The sequence below is a fragment of the Protomyctophum parallelum genome, assembly GCF_964188405.1.
Source record: "Protomyctophum parallelum genome assembly, chromosome: 9".
Taxonomy (NCBI): domain Eukaryota; kingdom Metazoa; phylum Chordata; class Actinopteri; order Myctophiformes; family Myctophidae; genus Protomyctophum; species Protomyctophum parallelum.
In genome coordinates this window covers 6,014,995-6,037,003 of record NC_139706.1, presented here as the reverse complement: position 1 = coordinate 6,037,003, position 22,009 = coordinate 6,014,995, and the positions used below count along the sequence as shown (strand labels likewise).

Here is a 22,009-nt window from a genome sequence, read left to right as displayed (position 1 = left end):
ATAGTGCATAATGAACACAGTGCATAGTGAACACAGTGCATAGTGAACACAGTGCATAGTGAACATAGTGCATAGTGAACACAGTGCATAGTGAACACAGTGCATAATGAACACAGTGCATAGTGAACACAGTGCATAGTGAACACAGTGCATAGTGAACATAGTGCATAGTGAACACAGTGCATAATGAACATAGTGCATAATGAACACAGTGCATAGTGAACACAGTGCATAGTGAACACAGTGCATAGTGAACATAGTGCATAGTGAACACAGTGCATAGTGAACACAGTGCATAGTGAACATAGTGCATAGTGAACACAGTGCATAGTGAACATAGTGCATAGTGAACATAGTGCATAGTGAACACAGTGCATAGTGAACACAGTGCATAGTGAACATAGTGCATAGTGAACACAGTACATAGTGAACACAGTGCATAGTGAACACAGTGCATAGTGAACATAGTGCATAGTGAACACAGTGCATAGTGAACATAGTGCATAGTGAACACAGTGCATAATGAACACAGTGCATAGTGAACATAGTGCATAATGAACATAGTGCATAATGAACACAGTGCATAGTGAACACAGTGCATAGTGAACACAGTGCATAGTGAACACAGTGCATAGTGAACACAGTGCATAGTGAACACAGTGCATAGTGAACACAGTGCATAGTGAACACAGTGCATAGTGAACACAGTGCATAGTGAACATAGTGCATAGTGAACACAGTGCATAGTGAACACAGTGCATAGTGAACATAGTGCATAGTGAACACAGTGCATAGTGAACACAGTGCATAGTGAACACAGTGCATAGTGAACACAGTGCATAGTGAACACAGTGCATAGTGAACACAGTGCATAGTGAACACAGTGCATAGTGAACATAGTGCATAGTGAACACAGTACATAGTGAACACAGTGCATAGTGAACATAGTGCATAGTGAACACAGTACATAGTGAACACAGTGCATAGTGAACATAGTGCATAGTGAACACAGTGCATAGTGAACATAGTGCATAGTGAACATAGTGCATAGTGAACACAGTACATAGTGAACACAGTGCATAGTGAACACAGTGCATAGTGAACATAGTGCATAGTGAACACAGTGCATAGTGAACACAGTGCATAGTGAACATAGTGCATAATGAACACAGTGCATAGTGAACACAGTGCATAGTGAACACAGTGCATAATGAACACAGTGCATAGTGAACACAGTGCATAGTGAACATAGTGCATAGTGAACACAGTGCATAGTGAACACAGTGCATAGTGAACACAGTGCATAGTGAACACAGTGCATAGTGAACATGTTTCTAGTGAAACATGTCTGTGCATAGTGAACACAGTGCATAGTGAACACGGTGCATAGTGAACACAGTGCATAGTGAACATACAACATAGTGCATAGTGAACACAGTGCATAGTGAACATACAACCTAGTGCATAGTGAACACAGTGCATAGAGAACATGTTTCTAGTGAAACATGTCTGTGCATAGTGAACACAGTGCATAGTGAACACAGTGCATAGTGAACACAGTGCGTAGTGAACATACAACATAGTGCATAGTGAACACAGTGCATAGTGAACATAGTGCACAGTGAACATAGTGAACATAGTGCATAGTGAACATACTGTAGTGAACACAGTGCATAGTGAACATACTGTAGTGAACATAGTGCATAGTGTACATAGGGCATAGTGTGCATAGTGAACATCCAGTGCGTCCAGTGAACAAAAGGCCTCTTTGTGTCTTTGTGTGTTGTTGTGGCTCTACAGTAAGTGTTTCCCGTCCTAAATGTCTCCTCCATCCAGCGGAGGTTCACGTTTCCTCTTTGTTCCTGTTCCTGTGCTGCCGGCCGGACGGAGGAAGACGGAACAACACTGTCTAGGAAATAATGGAACCAACCCCAGCCTTCCTGAGACAGAACAACACTGTCTAGGAAATAATGGAACCAACCCCAGCCTTCCTGAGCACTGCAACTTAATATTTAGGCATTTATCTGACGCTCTCAAGCCAGAGCGATTTACAGTATTCAAGAACAATATACATCAAATACATAGAAATAGTCATCTAGGATCATAAGCTAAGTAAGAACCTAGTAGAATATAATGTACAGTGAAGCTATGAGTGTATATACACTATGACTATAGAGTTCACATAGTGTAGAGTACTATGGACTGATGCCAACCATAGTAGAGAGTGTAAGGTTCAAGGTTACTTTATTTTGTCTCTCAGGGGAGAAACACACACACACACACACACACACCCATGTCCACACGGCATATATAGAGTACAATAGAACATAAAATTTTATAACCTATTCAAGACTGTCTTTTGAAGAATAGAAAGGCACGCACATGCACACACACGTGCGCGCGCGCACATGCACACACTTCTCCAATATGTTAAATCACTTACATGTTCTTTAACTAACATAACGGTACGTCGAGGGTGGCCATTACGGCAAGCGTATTTTCACGGGGAGCGGTCCCGTGATATTGTCGCACACGTGCTCGTTTCGTGCACACGCCCGCCATACAGTCCTCTCCTCTCCTCTCCTCATAGCTGTGACTTCGAGAGAGAGACAGAGAGAGATACACTTCACGGCGACGTCTGTCTGTCTCTCTCTCCCCCCTACTGGATCTCTTCTCCACTAGTCCCTCCATAACATTTAGGGAGGGACAACAATTGGCTGTCAAAATGAACACTTGCACATGCGTGTGCTTGCGTGTGCGTGCGTGTGTGTGTGTGTGCGTGTGCGTGCGTGTGCGCGCTCTATCCCTTTCTGTTCATGAAAAGATAGGATCTTGAATAGGTCGTAAAATGTGATCTTGTGTTTTGTTCTTTGTCCAGGTTGGATCGGTCAGTGCCAAATGTCTTCTGCACGCTTCTTGTAGAGCAGCAGCTCTACATAATACATAATATTACGGATATTTTAGGGCTGGGACTCGATTACAAAAACATATCTAATTCATTTCAGTCATTGTAATGAATAAATCACATTTTAATCGCATATCAATATTTGAGCTGAGAAGCTTTTTTTCCCATTATTATTATATATATATTTTTTTTTTTTACATTTTGTGGACATCAATATCACATTCTCTGGTGGAGATCTGCACTGTGGATCGCCGATTCATTGGTGCTATAGTTTTAAAAATAGTTTTTTATAAAACAATAGTTTTGAAAATAGAATATATGAATTATGAACCCAAAAAAATGCAAGTTATGGTTCTGTGTTTTAGCCAACAGACCTCAGGTCAGATTGTGTTCTGTAGATGTGGACACCAGTTCAGTAGAGTTCACAGACCTCAGGTCAGATTGTGTGCTGTAGATGTGGACACCAGTTAGAGTTCACAGACCTCAGTAGAGTTCACATAGGGTAGAGTACTATGGACTGATGCCGACCATAGTAGAGTAAGGTTCAAGGTCACTGTGTATGAATCTCCCAGGGGAGAGAGAGACACACACACACACACTCATGTCCACACGGTATATATAGAGTACAATAGAACATAACATTTTATAACCTATTCAAGACAGTCTGTAAAGGTTCAAGGTTACTTTATTATGTCTCCCAGGGGAGAGAGAGAGACACACACACACACATGCAGTCACACACACACTTCTCCAATATGTTAAATCACATACATGTTATCTAACTAACATGACGGTATACGCGTGCCTGAGGCCTTTTCAGACGGTGAGCGACTGACGCGCCTAGTAATTCATTTTCAACGAGAGGCGTGCATTTATTTCGGACGTGCAGAGAAGTCGAGGGGGCGATCACGGCAAGCGTATTTTGTCGCACGCGTGCTCGTTTCGTGCACACGCCCGCCATACAGTGCTCTCCTTTCCTCTCCTCTGCTCATATAGATGTGTCTTAGTAAGCCGTGAAGTTTATCTCTCTGTCTCTCCCCCTAGCGGGTGTGTCCGTTAGGATATCCAGAAGTAAACAGACCCTCCGCTCACATAAACACTGATGGACAAGGAGAAAACAAGCAGAATGATTTGTTCACGGAGGAAACATAAAGAAAAAAACTAATTAAAAAACTTTGATGACTAAAACCAGGACTAAATATATTGACAATTCCATCAACAGATTGAAAACAAAAATAGACTCAAATGTTTATGGAGGGACAAGTGGAGTAGTGCGATCCAGTGGAACTAAAAGACAAGTCATTTTATATTCGGGTGTTGCGCTCTGTAAAATCATTCAGCCATCAAGGCTAAAATCACTGAATATTTAGCCGATTTCAGACCAAATGACCAAAATATGACCAAAACTAAATGTTATTCCAAAGCCTACGAATAAAACGAAATCAAGAGGGCCGGGACTTTACGAGTTACGACTGAGGCCGATTCGAAAAGAAAACTAAAATCCTAACATTTTCTGAAAATGTTTCTGTCAGTGGTGCTCAACCTTTTCTATGTCAAGGACCCCCCCAGTATTTTCTGTATTTGGCCGCCGACCCCCATCTGAAAATGTTTGTTTCAGGGACAAACATATTTTCAAACATATTTTCAAAAGCAAAGCTTTGCATAATGCTTAAAGCACAAAGGGGTGTCCGGTCCTGAATGCGTTCAACGGGGACAAAGAATGCCCCAACAGAAGGGGAGTGATGGTTGTGTGTTGGATAATTGGATTCCTTCAGAGCTCTTGAGCAACACTATCTGGTGTTGTTTGTTGAGACTATCTCAGCGCTCCAGTGTAGTCCAGTCCCGTCCCGTCGCTGTGCTTTGCTTTGGTTTTACGACCACAATCAGGCTGCCTGTAATGTCCCTCATTTTAGGAGCAACAATGACACTTTTTGACCTTTAGTGTTTGGTGTTCAGGGTTTTCTGAACACGTGAACGTGTGTGGACACGAAAGACAACGATCCCATCACATCGTGGCCAAATTTGACTGAGGGGCTGCCATTGGATTTATTTTTTTATTTTCTTATGTCATATGAAAGCAGGGAATCATAGCTTCAAATTGACATTGGTTGTTCAGTTTGACCCACCAGTTTTGGACACACACACACACACACACACACACACACACACACACACACACACACACACACACACACACACACACACACACACACACACACACACACACACACACACACCCACCAGGGACCATGCTCTAGTATGTGAAGAGTCTGTCTGTGCTATTAACTCCTTTTGGATAAAATATAAATAAATGCAGTTTTTCTCCTCTGGTGAAAAGCTGGAGGTTGCACGATGGCAGGCCCTCAGTCAAATCTGGTCACTCTGTCTGAGGCAGTGTGGAGTGTGGACTAGGGCTGGTCACTCTGTCTGAGGCAGTGTGGAGTGTGGACTAGGGCTGGTCACTCTGTCTGAGGCAGTGTGGACTAGGGCTGGTCACTCTGTCTGAGGCAGTGTGGACTAGGGCTGGTCACTGTCTGAGGCAGTGTGGAGTGTGGACTAGGGCTGGTCACTCTGTCTCTGAGGCAGTGTGGAGTATGGACTAGGGCTGGTCACTCTGTCTGAGGGAGTGTGGACTAGGGCGGGTCACTCTGTCTGAGGCAGTGTGGAGTGTGGACTAGGGCTGGTCACTGTCTGAGGCAGTGTGGAGTGTGGACTAGGGCTGGTCACTCTGTCTGAGGCAGTGTGGAGTGTGGACTAGGGATAGAGATCTGGTCACTGTCTGAGGCAGTGTGGAGTGTGGACTAGGGCTGGTCACTGTCTGAGGCAGTGTGGAGTGTGGACTAGGGATAGAGATCTGGTCACTGTCTGAGGCAGTGTGGAGTGTGGACTAGGGCGGGTCACTCTGTCTGAGGCAGTGTGGAGTGTGGACTAGGGCGGGTCACTCTGTCTGAGGCAGTGTGGAGTGTGGACCAGGGATAGAGATCTGGTCACTCTGTCTGAGGGAGTGTGGAGTGTGGACTAGGGCTGGTCACTCTGTCTGAGGCAGTGTGGAGTGTGGACTAGGGATAGAGATCTGGTCACTCTGTCTGAGGCAGTGTGGAGTGTGGACCAGGGATAGAGATCGCTGATTTTGTATTGATAACGAGCACCTTATCGATCAGGCTTATCGAGCCGGGTTCTTATCGAGCCCACTATTGAGCATTTTCTATTATTTTGTGGAAAGACAAGAGATGACAAAGTTACTATAGGCCCTTCAAATACAGTACTTTTCTAACAGACGGAAGGCAACAATATTGAAGAAACTGTTACCTGGTTACAGTCACTTTTAAAAGTAGCCACGGAAACCCAGACGTTTTTATTTCCAGGGAGAAAAAAATAGTGTGCGGCCGAGTCCACTTCAAATTCGGCAGAGTCGCTCACTCTCACTACTTTAAAAGTGTAATTTTGTTTATCCGGAAAGCCGATGGTTGGCAGGAATCAATACACTTTTAGACAGACATCTTTGTGCCAGCATGGATTACATTTATGTCTCGATCGCCTCTTGTCTTGATTGTTTATACAGTACATGACGTCATGGGCCGCTATGCTCGATAACAGGCTTGATAAGCCCAATGTTTATTGATACCGGGTACTCCATAAGCTTGTTATCTTTTTTTTCCGTAGTGTGGCACAGAGTGCCAAGTGTTTTTCAGAAAACTCTTTACATTTAGAAGACATTCTGGTCTTTTCATGTTGGCACCAACTCAATTCAATACAGTTGGTTTTAAAAGCCAAACCCACGTCTGTTTCCCAGAAGTTACGACATTTTTACTCCCAGAAACAAACGAGTAGAAACAAGAAACGAGAAGGAAAGATTAGTCATCTGAAGGTCATCTGATGCCAGCGAGTCTGACAGAAAACAGATCAGATCAGTCCAGGTCAGATCTTTATCTCTGTTGTGGTCAGTAGAATATCAGCCACCAGGGACCACCAGGGACCTACAGGAACCATGCATTGATGCTTTCTCTCTACACAGACCATAGCTTTGAGTTCAGATTATTATTCTCCAATGATATGACAGCACATATCACCCCCCCCCCCCCCCACACACACACACACACACACACCACACACACACACACACACACACACTCACTCACTCAATAATCACATTTGAACTGGGGAACCCCCTAAAATAATATTTGAACTGGGGACCCCCTAAAATAATCACATTTGAACTGGGGACGCCCTAAAATAATCATATTTGAACTGGGGACGCCCTAAAATAATCACATTTGAACTGGGGACCCTGACGAGCACTTTGAATGTAAGAGTTGATGCATCACATTTAGTTTGAATCAGATATACTTTGTGAAAATAGCGGATCTTCAAATTTGCACGTGTGTGCGTGCGCGCGCTGTGTGTGTGTGTGTGTGTGCGCATGTTCTCAGCTTGTGTCACATGTAAGAAGGGGCGGAAATGAAGGAATGTGGTGGGTTTTTTCTTGTTGACATCTCATGTAATGACATCCTTCCTCCACCAATTAACAGCCGTTAACCAGCACTTAGGAGTCAGGACCAATTAACACCTGCTAACGAGCACTTAGACTTCGTGTTTATGTATACATATATAAGACACACTAAGAGTGTTTGGTTTTTATCAGACTGTCTCTGCTCAAATAAATAACCGAACTGAACTCTGAAAGGTTGTCACCTCTGCACTTTGCTGCTGAGATCACACAGACACGCGCGCACACGCGCACACAGTGTTTCATCTCAGTGGGCCTATATTCCGTTGACCTCGTGACCCTGTGAGACTAAATGTAAAGCTGTACTACTAGCATGCATCTGTTGCATGCCTACATCTCCCAGCATGCATCTGTTACATGCCTACATATCCCAGCATGCATCTTGTTACATGCCTACATAGCCCAGCATGCGTCTGTTAAATGCCTACATCTCCCAGCATGCGTCTGTTACATGCCTACATATCCCAGCATGCGTCTGTTACATGCCTACATCTCCCAGCATGCGCCTGTTACATGCCTACATCTCCCAGCATGCATCTGTTACATGCCTACATTGTAAGTAGTAATTAAAACAATCTCAGTAAAAGGCAAAACAGCTGCTGCCTTATATCCCATGGCTGAGAGGTCGGCTAAAGGAAAGAAAAGTGTGTGGTTGCCTATAGACGAGGCAGCCAATCAGGACGATAGGTTGTCAGTACAGCCAATGAGAAACAAGGTCTCAACTACAGCAAGTGGGCGTGGAAGCGCCGCAGAGAGAACATTGACCAGACCAGCTGTGCTTACACAGCAGCTGGTAAAAAAAGAGCCGGACTTGTCACTTGTAGTCCTGTAGTTTTCTGGGAGTTTGTTCCAGACAGGCTAATATGGAGCATGAGACATTTTCATTATATTTAAATTTTGACACTTGCTTCGTCAATGTAAATGCATGTTGTCTCATGCCAATGTTTGTTTGTTTGTTTGTTTGTTTGTTTATTTATTTATTTGACAGGGACAAAGCTTATTAATCAACATGTCAGTTTTCACTTCAATGTAAATGGGCCAGAGTTAGCCAAAGCTAAATTTCATCTGTAGTCGTCCCATGTAAACGCATGTTGTCTCATGCCAATAAAGCTCCATTGAATTGAATTGAATTGAAACCATGGACACTATTGTAACCCTGTGCACTGAAAACGCTCTGTTGAAAAGTGAAAAGGTGTTTGTGCCTCTGTTTTCTTTCTTTCTTTCTTTCTTTCTTTCTTTCTTTCTTTCTTTCTTTCTTTCACCCATGCACTCTCAACCACATCAAGTGTTATTAGGAAAAGAAACCATTATACCATGCGGAATAAATACAGGAATCTCTCTCACAATGTGAAAGTCTCATTCGTTAACAATATTTGTGTTAGATCTGTTTTCCCAAAATACAGAGAGAGAGAGAGAGAGAGAGAGAGAGAGAGAATTTCATAACAAAATGAGAGAAACGGGTTAATGGGTCATTAACATGATGTAGACGTCAGTGATGTTATCTGTCATCTGTACATCCTAAATACGTGAACACCACTCCCTGAAAAAGCACCATTTCCTTACATAACACACACAACCAGTCTGACTGGAACTGAAGACCCACACACCCACAAACAAACACTTGTTCCACCCCTCAAAAAAAAACAAAAAAGGCAGATCTGTAAGCTCACATGGCGTCTCGTTCGGGACACCCTGTGAGCTTACAGATCTGCCTTTTTTTTCCTTTTCTTATTTTTCTGGTGCGTGACAACGTCATATGATGGAGCGGGTAATTAGGCATTACTCACTCTAGTCAGACACACACACACACACACACACACACACACACACACACACACACACACACACACACACACACACACACAGAGAGATTTCATCAGGATCATTTAAAAGGCATTAGGCTGATGGGACTCTGTCAGAACCCCATGAGAGAGTAGCCTGTCTCTCTCTCTGTCAGAACACCACACTGCCATGAGAGTAGCCTGTCTGTCTCTCTCTCTCAGAATACCACACTACCATGAGAGAGTAGCCTGTCTGTCTCTCTCTCAGAACACCATGAGAGAGTAGCCTGTCTGTCTCTCTCTCAGAACACCATGAGAGAGTAGCCTGTCTGTCTCTCTCTCAGAATACCACACTACCACGAGAGAGTAGCCTGTCTGTCTCTCTGCTATAGCTCCCCGGCCCACAGGAAACCCTCTGCACTCCTGATAAGAACCCCAAACCCCTCTGTCTCCGTCTAGAGCCAAGTTTCCCCGGCCCGGCCCGGATCCTGTTGCTCCTGTTTTCTCAGCTATAACAGCAGTTAGCCTCCATGCTAACTCCTGTAGGTTCACAGTTTAAATGACCACGCCGCGCCCACCCAAAAGCCTTTCTAGCCTGGCCAGGACTTTGCAGGTGTGCGTGCGTGCGTGTGTGTGTGTGTGTGTGCGTGCGTGTGTGTGTGCGTTGGATGCTGGCATGCTCTCTGGCTCATTCAGTGCAGAGCTATTAGACTTTTCTTTGATGACACTAAATGTCAGCGATCTCATTGTTTAGAATGAATGAACCCTCAGAGGTCAGGGAGGCAGGTGAGGTGAGGTCGTTGGATAAATGTTCATCTTACGATAAATCCACCACGTCTGTGTGTGTACGGCTGTAATCCACGTAACTCCAGAACCGTTCGCCCCACCGACTTGACACGCCCGTTCCACACCGCACCACAGGGAGTGCAGTGCCCGGCCTTGAGTCGGTCGGAAACCTCAAGTACCAACAATGGTATCGGGACAACTCCATTTTAAAGTGGATTTTAATGACAAGCAACTCAGCTGTCGGTGCAGTGGCTGCTCAAAGGTAACTTTAAACATAAGCAGTCTAGCCTGAAAGACGGCCGTAAATTGTCAGCAGTTAACCTGTTAATATGGAAAAGGTTGAAAAGCACTGTGTAAAGGCCTTTTTCCGACAGGGAGCGACTGATGCGTCCTAGTAATTCATTTTCAGGCGTGCATTGGTTTTGACAAGTATATTTTCACAGTCCCGTGAAATGGTTGTGCATGTGCGGTCTGTGCACGCGGCCCTCATGAGCAGACCTGCCGCTGATCCACACACGCACACACACACACAGCTGACTAGCTGATCTTAACAAGGAAACGTGACAGGGTTATGGCAGGACATAAAATACACCATCATATTTAATCAGCTGATGAGAGAGAGAGAGAGAGAGAGAGAGATCTTCAATTCCCCCTGGTGGCCGTTCCATTTGAAACATAATGAGCAGACATTATGGATTGTGTGTGTGTGCGCACGCCTCAGTGTTCTCTCTTTTATCTGTCTATCTGTGAGCGTGCGTGCGTGCGTGTGTGTGTGTGTGTGTGTGTGTGTGTGTGTGTGTGTGTGTGTGTGTGTGTGTGTGTGTGCGTAGGTGTGTGCGTGTGCCTGTGTGTGTTATATTCAGTGTTGGGAAAGTTCACTTTCTACCTGAACTATTTCAGTTCATAGTTCATCATTCAAATTTTTTAACTAAAGTTCATGTTTCCAAAAATGAACCATTTTAGTTCATTTTTCCCCAATACGTTGCTGCAAGCTATTTTCAAAGTTATTTCCACGCCCACATAGAACCATAGACTTGTTTCCTATTGGGAATAAAGTCCAAACCTTACAAAAAAAGCACTTTGGGATTATTAATTCCCTATTCTTTTACATTTTGAGAAAAATAGCCAATTTAACTTTAGCACTGTGAAATTCCACCGAATCAGAAATCCTTTACCACGTTGCTACTGTCTTTATATGGGCCATGTGAAAATGAACTTGTGAATTCTGATGCTCTTATTGTGAAGGCAAAGTTTTGGAACGTCTCACATCCTGCATATTTCTGCGTGCTGAAAATAGCTGATCTACAAGCTCACAACGTGTTGCGGAAGCAATGCGTTGTGATCTTGCAGATCGGCTAATTTCCAGCACGCAACACGATGTGCGGCGAAGATTAAATCAGGCTTCCCTGTGGGTCGTGTGAGAGTGTTTTGTTGGCCGAGGCCCGAGGCGATCATGCATTGTACACACAGCGCTCCTCCATGCAAAATGACAAGCTATTGGAAGCTATAGTTCGGTGGCAACATGATTACCTCAGTGTTTTGGGTCGGGACATGTTCTGTGCCTGGCTGTCTACTCTGTGTTTGTGTGGATCAGGATCAGCGTGTCTGCCTGGGCGCTCTCTCCAGTCCAGAGATAGTGCACGACTGCATGTTAATTTGGTGTCCGATTTGGGCTTAATTAATGTTGCTCTAGTAGGAGCGGGACAGACTAGGCTACACATTAAGGCCTGTTTAGATGGAAATCTCACACATTCTTGACACGAAGTGAACGGTCAGAGCCATATGGTTCACATGACGCTCGTATCTCCGTACTTCGCGAGTGTCATGGCTTCACTTCCGCCTGTTTTACGCGATCGCCACATTAACATTGTAAACGTTTACATAAACATTCAGAAAGTACTCACCACGTGGGCCACACGGTTGTTTGACATTTGCTGGTACAGCGATTAGCATTGCTGCATCCCGCATTGTTTAATAAAAGGCATTTTTATCCGAGCTGTTTTTTTTGCGTAGGCGCGTAGGCTTTCACCTATGTGCCCCTGTCGGTCAGGAGGAGTGTGGCACTCTGCAACACTGGGTGTGTTCGATATAGGCACGCTGACCCCACTGCCAATACAGATAATTAGGCGCGTGCGCTCCCGGGGTGTGCAACTGAGTTTTCCGAACGCACCCCGTTTCAGAAAAGTATGTTGATTCATGTGTATTTCAGCGGTGCTGCCAGCAGGGGGCGGTAATAAACCTGTTGATTCATGTGTATTTCAGCGGTGCTGCCAGCAGGGGGCGGTAATAAACCTGTTGATTCACGTGTATTTCAGTGGTGCTGCCAGCAGGGGGCGGTAATAAACGTGTTGATTCATGTGTATTTCAGTGGTGCTGCCAGCAGGGGGCATGCGCGTCTACACGTCGGGCGAGCTGGAGGCGGTGAACGGGACAGACGTGCGTCTGAAGTGCACCTTCCAGAGCTCCTCCCCCGTCAACCCGTCGGCGCTGACCGTTTCCTGGAACTTTAGACCGCTGGGGAGCGGACGAGAAGAGTCTGTGAGTATAAATCTTATAAATACTATGAAGCCTTTAGATATTATGTAAGGTGCCCAAAAGGTAGATGGTGATCTACCAATAGATCAAGACATGGCCCTAAAAATGTATTATTAAAAAAGGAACAAACTAGAGGCATCTGCCACTTGAATTATGGTGACTTCATTGATTGACAGACATCACATAGGGCCTGTCAGCTCAAAACAACAATGAAATACTTTGTTTTCAAGAGTGTTGCACACAAACTACATAAATTACATGAGTTATACATAACAAAACAAATCACTACCAATTACAATTTCCCTCCCTCTATATCTCATTCCGAGTGTGCTTGTCTTATATGTAACGCCAATACCGCTATTCAAAAGCCCCTTCAGGTACATTTTTAAGCTATTTTCAGCAATGGGATAATTTGTAGATATTGTTTTGCTGGTCATTTCTAAAGTAGCTCTCAAGTCTTTTAGTGCGGGCACCCCTGATGTAAAGGATAATGTATGGCTGAGTGGTTATTGTTTATAAAGATACAGACAGGCTGATACTTTTGAGCGCATAACCTGCCATACACGACATTTATTACGTTGTCTTTCCATGCATAATACTCTAAACCCGCTATTTGTTTAATTCGCCATTGTTTAGATGGTTATTCTGAAGATCCGGTTTTGTCGCGGACATTGTGAGTGACGAGGCGGACGCGTTATGATGACCTAACCAACCGCCGGTTCGTTAGGTCATCATAACGCGTCCACTCAACCAACTGCCGGGTTGCAAGGGCTTCTGGGAAACTGACTCCAATGCAAACCCTGGAACTCCCTCAAGGACCCCTGGGGGTCCCTGGACCCCACTTTGGGGGGTCCTTAAGGGGGTCTGACTCGTTAAGGGGGGTCCTAAAACGTTTGAGAACCACTAGTACTAGTTGGACTCCTAATGTGGCATGATGTCATCGTAAATCAGTGTCATACACATTCTGAAGAAAACCTGGACACTTGGCATTTAGTAATTGGGTCGTTATGATCAAAATTATTATTTTGTGTGTAAAAAAAATAGTTTCCCCACGGTCAGTTGGACGCGTGTATCTGTGCATGGGCATGTTTTTGATGGTTCAAAGGTCAAAAGTGTTCCCGAGCATCAGCTGGGCGAAGCTGAAACAGAATTAACCCCTGCACCTCTTAGCTCTCATTTAGCTATTAGCCGATGAAATAAACGGTGAAATAAAACCAGCCACTTTAAACGTGGCGTTCCATGATTTTGGCATCTCGTCGTTATAGGTGAACATGCATGTTTCATCACAATGCGTTGTGAGCTTGTAGATCTGATATTTTCTTTTGTGTGCTCTTTTTTTATTTTCAACTCTAAAGTAATGCCACCGGAACACAAACCCAACTGACAACAAGTTGTATACAGAAAGTTTGTGGGTCTGCGTGCGTGCGTGCGTGCGTGCGTGAGTGAGTGTGTGACTGTGTGCATGCTTGTGTGAGTGTGCGTAAGTGCGTTCGTGTGAGCTTGCTTGCGTGCATGCATGCTTGTGTGACTGCGTGACTGCGTGCATGCTTGTGTGAGTGCATGACTGCGTGTATGCTTGTGTGCGTGACTGCGTGTATGCTTGCGTGCGTGCATGCTTGTGTGAGTGTGTGACTGCGTGCATGCTTGTGTGAGTGCGTGACTGCGTGCATGCTTGTGTGTGTGTGTGCGTGCGTGCATGCAGCAGGTTTACGTGCGTGCGTCGTTGTGTGCGTGCTTGCGTCTGTGTGTGTGTGTGCGCCGCAGAATAACCGCCCCCACAGCGGTGCCAGAAGCTGGTGACTCATAGAATTATCTGGGGAACATCTTATGACAGTGTGTGTGTGTGTGTGCGCATGCTTGTGTGTGTGTGTGTGCGTGTGGGAGAAAGGGAGGAACAGAAAGTGTGGTCTATCTAGTATCTGCAGTAATCTCTGAGGTAAACTCAGGTCTCTCCCTCAGCGCTCCCAGACATGTTTTGCGCATCATCCGCGCAGCCGTTCACTTCCTTGTTTAAGTCCGACAAATCTCGCTGTTCTCTCTGAATCTACGTCGCTTTTTTCAAAAATAGCAGAACTACAATAGTAGCGCGCCACTCGGTCGCACGCTATGAGCTTGTAGATCTGCTATTTTTCAATAGCTAAAGCATAACATAATGCTAACGCCAAAAGGGGTTCCCGCCCAAAATGGGTTAAAGCTTCTAAAGAGAGATGAGACTTATTATCACGAGGTAATAATGAAACATTCCGGAAACTCCCGGTTTTGGCGTGCAATGGAAGGCAGGGCTTTTCATAGTAAAATCTCCCTCATCTGCTGGGCACTCTAGAGCCTTTATTTTTGAAAAATTGCGAGGCATATAAAGTGTTAAAGATAATAACTACTAGTAGGGATATCCTGACTTTTTTCGTTCCCAATCCCGATACCACCATTTCTGTGTTAGCCGATACCGAATACCGACACCAGTGTTGTGATCTCGTGTTGTGTTCATAGCTATATATATCGTGTTGTGTTCATGGCAGACTCCTCACTCATATGTGCACTTGTAGTTTGGGCAGCTCGAAAGCAAACTCCACATGCCCCAACATTTTATTTACCTGCCATAGTGTCAACCCCTTACCCCTGTGTCGGATTGCTGGTTAGACTGGCATATTCACGATACCAATATGACAAATAAGTGCCGATACCGATACTTTTCCAATACCGCTACAGTATCGAGACATCTCTACTAACAACATTAATAACTATATTAACGTTGTTTATTCCAGGTGTTCTTCTACCAGGACCGGCCCTACGATAACAGATAACTACATTTATATTTATATTAAAGATAATAACTATATTAACGTTGTTTATTCCAGGTGTTCTTCTACCAGGACCGGCCCTACGATAACAGATAACTACATTTATATTTATATTAAAGATAATAACTATATTAACGTTGTTTATTCCAGGTGTTCTTCTACCAGGACCGGCCCTACGATAACAGATAACTACATTTATATTTATATTAAAGATAATAACTATATTAACGTTGTTTATCCCAGGTGTTCTTCTACCAGGACCGGCCCTACCCTCCCCCAGAGGGCCGCTTCAGGAAGCGCGTCATGTGGGCCGGTGACATCATGGGCCGCGACGCCTCCATCATCATACGGGAGGTGAAGTTCACGTACAACGGAACGTTCAGCTGTCAGATCAAGAACCCGCCCGACGTGCACGGCAACGCCGGGGAGATCCGCCTGCGCGTCGTCACCACAGGTCAGAGGTCACAGCGTAGCCATGTAGACGTTTATTAGACGTCTCCTAATAGATTCATTTACAGCTAAACGTTGCTCTCAAGAATGTTTTTCTTTTAAACATTTGAAGCGAGAAATAGACGACACTGTACCCGAAAATTGATTCCAGTTGATCAACACTCACAAATACTGTTTTGTTCTTAATTTTGGATCAATTAATTTATTTATTTATTACGTAGCCGTGTAATAAGCAGGATAATGAATGGCTAGGTGGTCATTGTTGATAAATAAATCACCGACAGGGTGGTTAGCCCCCGCCCACTAACACAGAGCGCCTAGCTCATCCATTATCCCTTGGGCTGTCAATCAGATAGGACTTTTCTGTTTGGATGTATGGGGCTGTCAATCAGATAGCACTTTTCTGTTTGGATGTATGGGGCTGTCAATCAGATAGCACTTTTCTGTTTGGATGTATGGGCTGTCAATCAGATAGGACTTTTCTGTTTGGATGTATGAGGCTGTCAATCAGATAGCACTTTTCTGTTTGGATGTATGGGCTGTCAATCAGATAGGACTTTTCTGTTTGGATGTATGAGGCTGTCAATCAGATAGCACTTTTCTGTTTGGATGTATGGGCTGTCAATCAGATAGGACTTTTCTGTTTGGATGTATGGGCTGTCAATCAGATAGCACTTTTCTGTTTGGATGTATGGGGCTGTCGAGGCCAGAAAGTCGTTTTTGCCACTCTCATAACTTCCAGTGATGGTGAGGATGTCACGCACATAGCCTCTATAATGTCACTAGGGTCAGGGTCATGCGGTTCAAATCATTAATTAAATGCAGCCGACTATAGAGACAGGTGGCCTTTCTGTGTGCGAGGACAGTTCATATGCCACCTGTACGCCTGCTTTATTTTTCTCCTACAGAAATATCTCTCATAAGGCGGCTCTGTCGCAGAGTTGCAGTAATATATATATATATATATATATTGTTTTAATTAACTCTCAAACTTGCCGACCCCCATTTTAAAATAGGTTCAGACAGAGCCAGTATCTTATACTAGGGCCTTCAAATACAGTACTTTTCTAACAGACGAAAGGCAATTGACGTTTTTACCAATAAAATAACATCAAAGAAAAACCGGTTGGCGGGTATCAATACACTTTTAGATACCTGCCATATCATGCAAACTAGGGGGTTTTCATGTTGCTGAATCCATTCCAAGCATTAGTTTTGCACAAAAAACACTTTTATTTCTTCAGGAATGAAGAAGATCCCAGTGATTGAAACGTTGAATTAATAAACCAGTGGAGCTGAGTTATTCCTTACCAGTGTTGCGGACTCCATTTATTTCTCTTGTACTGCCATTTGTCGTGCAGCACCTGGGCTAGAGTGGATGTGCTCTAATGGCTCTATTACCTTTTCTACACAAATAAAAACCTCACCTTGCCCGCTAAATGCCTACAACATGGTGAATTGTAATTCAAACGTGTGTCCGTGTGTCCCCGTGTGTCCCCGTGTTCCTGTGTGTTTGTCTGTGTGTGTCCGTGTGTGTGTCCGTGTGTGTGTCCGTGTGCGTGTGTGTGCGTGCGTCCAGCCTCCTTCTCAGAGCTGCTGATCCTCGCCCTGGCCATCGGCGCGGCCATCGCCCTGGTGGTCATCCTCCTGGTCATCATCCTGTCGTGCAGGAAGTGTCGGAAGAACCGCCAGAGGGGTCACGAGGTCAACACGGACGAGGAACAACAAGCCCCCCGCCGGGAGCGGAAAGACCCCACCGCCTGGTAAGATAGGGGCGAGAGAGGGCTGGAAAGCACCGCCGCGCTCGGGGGTGGTGGTGGTGGTGATGTGAGGGGATACCAACTGGACCGAGAGGAGGAGGAGAGGGGAACCAATCAGGAGGAGGAGGAATGCAAATCGGACCTTTTTTGTTTGTTTTGTACTTTGGAATGGGCTCTGGGATGTTGTTCTGGCGTCTGGCGGCCTTTCACACATGGAGCGACGAAACGGCACAGCGAATTTATCCTTATATATAGATTGAAATGATCTTGATGCGTATCTTGGAACGCTCGGATTTCGGGTATAAGTGTAGTAGTTCCACGTCTATAAAACATGTGTGAAAGGCCCCATGCTCACTCTGTCTTACCCCCCCCACCTCTCTGCCGCCGACCGGTGCCCCCCCCCCCACCCCACCTATGGGACCGGTGGGCCCCCCCCACCTATGGGACCATGGTCTCTGAATTAAGTGCTCTTTTGCTATTGGATGTTTCACTAGCCCCACCTTCTCCTCCTCCACAAACCTGGACCAATCACTGGGCAGCTGTTACTATTTTTTTATTTTTATTTTTCAGAACAGAATCTTTATAACAAATACGTGCCTTAGAATTCCACTGATACTTAGCCAGACTGATAGAACATAGGCCTATATATATATATATGTATATATATATATATATATACATGTCATTTATGATGCCACTAAAAACACTTTTTATTCCGGAGGGAAACGGCTTGTGTTTTCTGTCCACAATTTCAAAACACATTTCTTGTATGAAGTAGAAGAATTATTAATTGACATACTGTAGATTAGAACATGGGCTGAATTTACGCTGTTTACTTAATTACCTACTAATTCATTTCAGACTCTGATCACAGCCATAAGCACCGCGCTTGATCAGTTGTTATTTCACCAAACCATAGGAGGGGACAGAGAGAGAGCAAATGTTTTTAATTTCAGGGAAACTCTGAGAGTGTACGCAGTCCCATTTGTATACACTCAGAGTTACAGACCTGTAGTGGTCCATTTGGTTCCATATGTTACACTCTCAGAGTTACAGACCTGTAAGGGTCCATTTGGTTCCATATGTTACACTCTCAGAGTTAGACCTGTAAGGGTCCATTTGGTTCCATATGTTACACTCTCAGAGTTACAGACCTGTAAGGGTCCATTTGGTTCCATATGTTACACTCTCAGAGTTACAGACCTGTAAGGGTCCATTTGGTTCCATGTGTTACACTCCCAGAGTTACAGACCCGTAAGGGTCCATTTGGAAGGAAACCCCCTCATGAACCCCTGTGAATTACACAGGACCACCACTTTCAATACAGCTGAAATGGAGGCAAAACAATATTTTTTTTATAGCGTGGTTGTAATTTTACGTTAAAGGCAGAGCCAACAGATCTTTTTAAACGCTGCACTTTTCAAATAATATGGGTGGGAAAAGAAACAAAAGCAGCAGCATTACTTATGCATTTCTATTTTGGCATTCTCATAAACATATGAATGTTGTTTTATAAATGTTGGGGGGGAAAAAACGAGGTACAGCTAAGCCTGCCCCGCCCCCCAACATACTGGTCAGCAGTTCTGTGATGTCATTAGTGGAGGAAGTGCAGCCTGCTAAACTCGGCTATGAACAAATATCACAATATTCTCGTTATGCGTTCAATTTAACCTGCCACCATTTAACTCTGCACGTAAAATCCCTGTAAATACATACAGGGAAACTTGTATCACCAATTTACCACGTTACAGTAGAGAGGCATTTTAAATGGAAGACATTTTCCATGCTCATTTATTTATCTGCCGATAAAGCACGCACGCACGCACGCACGCACGCATTGTAAATATCAAAAGTTGATCCATATCTGTGGCTCTACCTTTTCAGAGTAAAATTATATTAACCCATTTAGGACTGAGGCCGATTCTAAAAACGAATGCCTTCTATATCCTAAACGTTTTATGAAAACCCTATGTTTCTATGTCAGGTCAAGGAACCCCCAGACATATCTGTAGTTGGCAACGGACCCCCATCTGAACTTAAAAAAACGTTCGCTCTGAAAGAATATATATTCAAAGATTTGTGCCACATTTTCAAGACATTTCAGAAATAGTAGATCTTGTGTAGATCTGCTGTTTTTCAATAGCTAAAGTATAGCAATGCTTAAACGCCTGAATGGGTTACAGTGTATAATTTACTGTACACTGTGAAACTTTGAGCACTTACTGTACCCATCGTCCAGTGTTGTCCATGGTTGCGTACTGTACTGTACTGTACTGTACTGTACTGTACTGTACTGTACTGTACTGTACTGTACTGTACTGTACTGTACTGTACTGTACTGTACTGTACTGTACTGTACTGTACTGTACTGTACATACTCTCGGTACCATTGGTCCAATCATTTCTGCTGTACATATCATTAATGATCTCCATGAGGCTACTGTATGTCACTGTATTTCTGTTTGGTTTTGCTTTCGTGTTGTTTTTGTTTTTGAGGAGAGGATGGTGTTTTATGTTTAATTTTTTAATTTTTTTGTCTGACTTTTATAATGTGACTTGCTGGATAAATATTCAAAGACTTGCTGCCTTAATAATCATGTTAATAAGATAAAGAGCACACTGATTATACTGATTTTTTTTTTTTAGTTTATCATGCAAACGCAACAGCAGGGGCACAGATCTGGACATGTACCCCCCCCCCCCCCCCCCCACACACACACACACACACACACACACACACACACAATTTCAGAAACACATTAACCTGTCTGCCAACTTTTTTCTTTTTAGAATAGCCTACCTTTTGTAGTGTAAAAATGTACATATTCAATAGAGAGGTGACTCCACATTTGTAGTCATTTACACATAACCGTAAAACGTAACCAACCCATTCAGACCTTTTCGTTGTTATGCCTTTCAATCCGAGAACCTTTTTTTTTTGGTAGCATTAGCTGTTGCTTTATTATCCAGTATAGCAACATAATCTTTTTTGTAATTTTTTAATAAATAGGTTTCCCCCCCCCCCCCCAGAAAACTAACATGAGGATTCAGAAGGCGTTTTTAGAATGGGCCCTCAGGTCTAAATGGGTTCATGGAGATTCTGTTTATCCATGTTTCATATACTCAATGATTGGATCCATTTTGAGGGGGAAAAACACCCTTGAGAAAAGTTCTTTGTTTGCCCCCCCACCCCACCCCACCCCCCCCCTCCAAATCCCCCCCAAGTTGCAATGAGATCTGTGCCCCCTTTGTCACCAGACATTTGGGTCTATCTATCATCATACTGGGTCAATCATTTCAATGGGTCACATTGTACCGTGTGTCTGTTTTTAAACGGTGTTCTAGCTGGGCTGATGATGTGTCCGTCTTTTCTCTCCCTGGGTATCGGTGGGACGTCTTGTGGCTTCGTTCTCTGCTGGGTTTTCAGATCTGTCTCGTCGCCGCTGCTCCAGGGTGCTTCGGCTGTTTAGGTCTAGACGCAGATGAGGCTGAGATCCCTCTCCGCCAGACCTCCAGAACACAATCTCTGAAATAAAACTCTTGCAACTCGACTTTGTCTTCTCGGTTTACCGGAGTTGGTCAGACATCAATCAAAACAAGGGCAAAATTTTAACGAGCAAAGGGAAACAATTACCCCCACCACACAAACACAATCTCTCAGGGGCAGATTTGTAATCGCAGATTGCGATCTAAGATGGCTTCTCTTTTAAGATCCAGTTCATCCGCTCATCTCTGGTGTGAATCAAGACTTCTGCTACCGTCTCTGATAAGCTAAGCCCTGTTTGTTTTACATGACCAAGCTCACAACGTGTTGCATTGCGAGCTTGTGGATCACCTTTTTTGTTTTGTTTTTTGCTATTCATTCTAACCGATGAAAACGATGTTCCCATTAACTGCTTATTATTATTTACTCCCATTAACCTTTTAACCCCCCCCCCCCCCCCCTACCCCCATGTCCGTCCCAGCGACCCAGCCCTGGCCTTGCATCTGTACATGTCCCAGACATCCGTAGAGATTGACAGTTCGGATGGAATGATTTCGGACCCGAGCACCGGAGACCCTAGCTCCGAGGAGGAGGGCGGCTCGGACGGCTCAGACGATGACGCAGGCGGAGACTCGGACTGAGGATCAACGCGGTGCGCTTGGAGACTGTAGTATAAAGACCATGAGGGAGGTGGAGACTGGAGACATAGTCTAAAGACCATGAGGGAGGTGGAGACATAGTCTAAAGACTACGCGGTGCGTTTGGAGAGACACAGGGTGCGTTTGGATTTATGCGCTCGGCACCACCCGCGGGGCGCACTCAGCGCACTAGATTTTCGAACGACAACGCACCGAGTGCACCGAACGAACGAACGACAAGAATTGGGAATTTCGGAACGCACGCAGATGGTTCTGCTGCAGTGGCCGAACAAGTAGGATGAAGATAATTGTAACAGTGTTAAAACGGCAGAGAGGAACTGAAGAGGAACGCACCGCGCCGCTGC

At 44.5% G+C, this 22,009-nt stretch overlaps 1 protein-coding gene across 1 annotated transcript in view; it reads left to right on the top strand.

Annotated features, from left to right (window-relative positions):
- LOC310864819 (myelin protein zero-like protein 2) overlaps nt 1-21,749 on the top strand; it is a 34,725-nt gene extending 12,976 nt beyond the window's left edge. The window contains exons 2-5 of the mRNA XM_083773610.1: nt 12,348-12,517; nt 15,556-15,766; nt 17,342-17,525; nt 21,488-21,749. Of these exons, the coding sequence (XP_083629736.1) occupies nt 12,348-12,517; nt 15,556-15,766; nt 17,342-17,525; nt 21,488-21,647 (725 nt within the window). The 3' untranslated portion in view covers nt 21,648-21,749. The remainder of the gene's footprint in view (nt 1-12,347; nt 12,518-15,555; nt 15,767-17,341; nt 17,526-21,487) is intronic.
- The last annotated feature ends 260 nt before the right edge of the window (nt 21,750-22,009 follow it).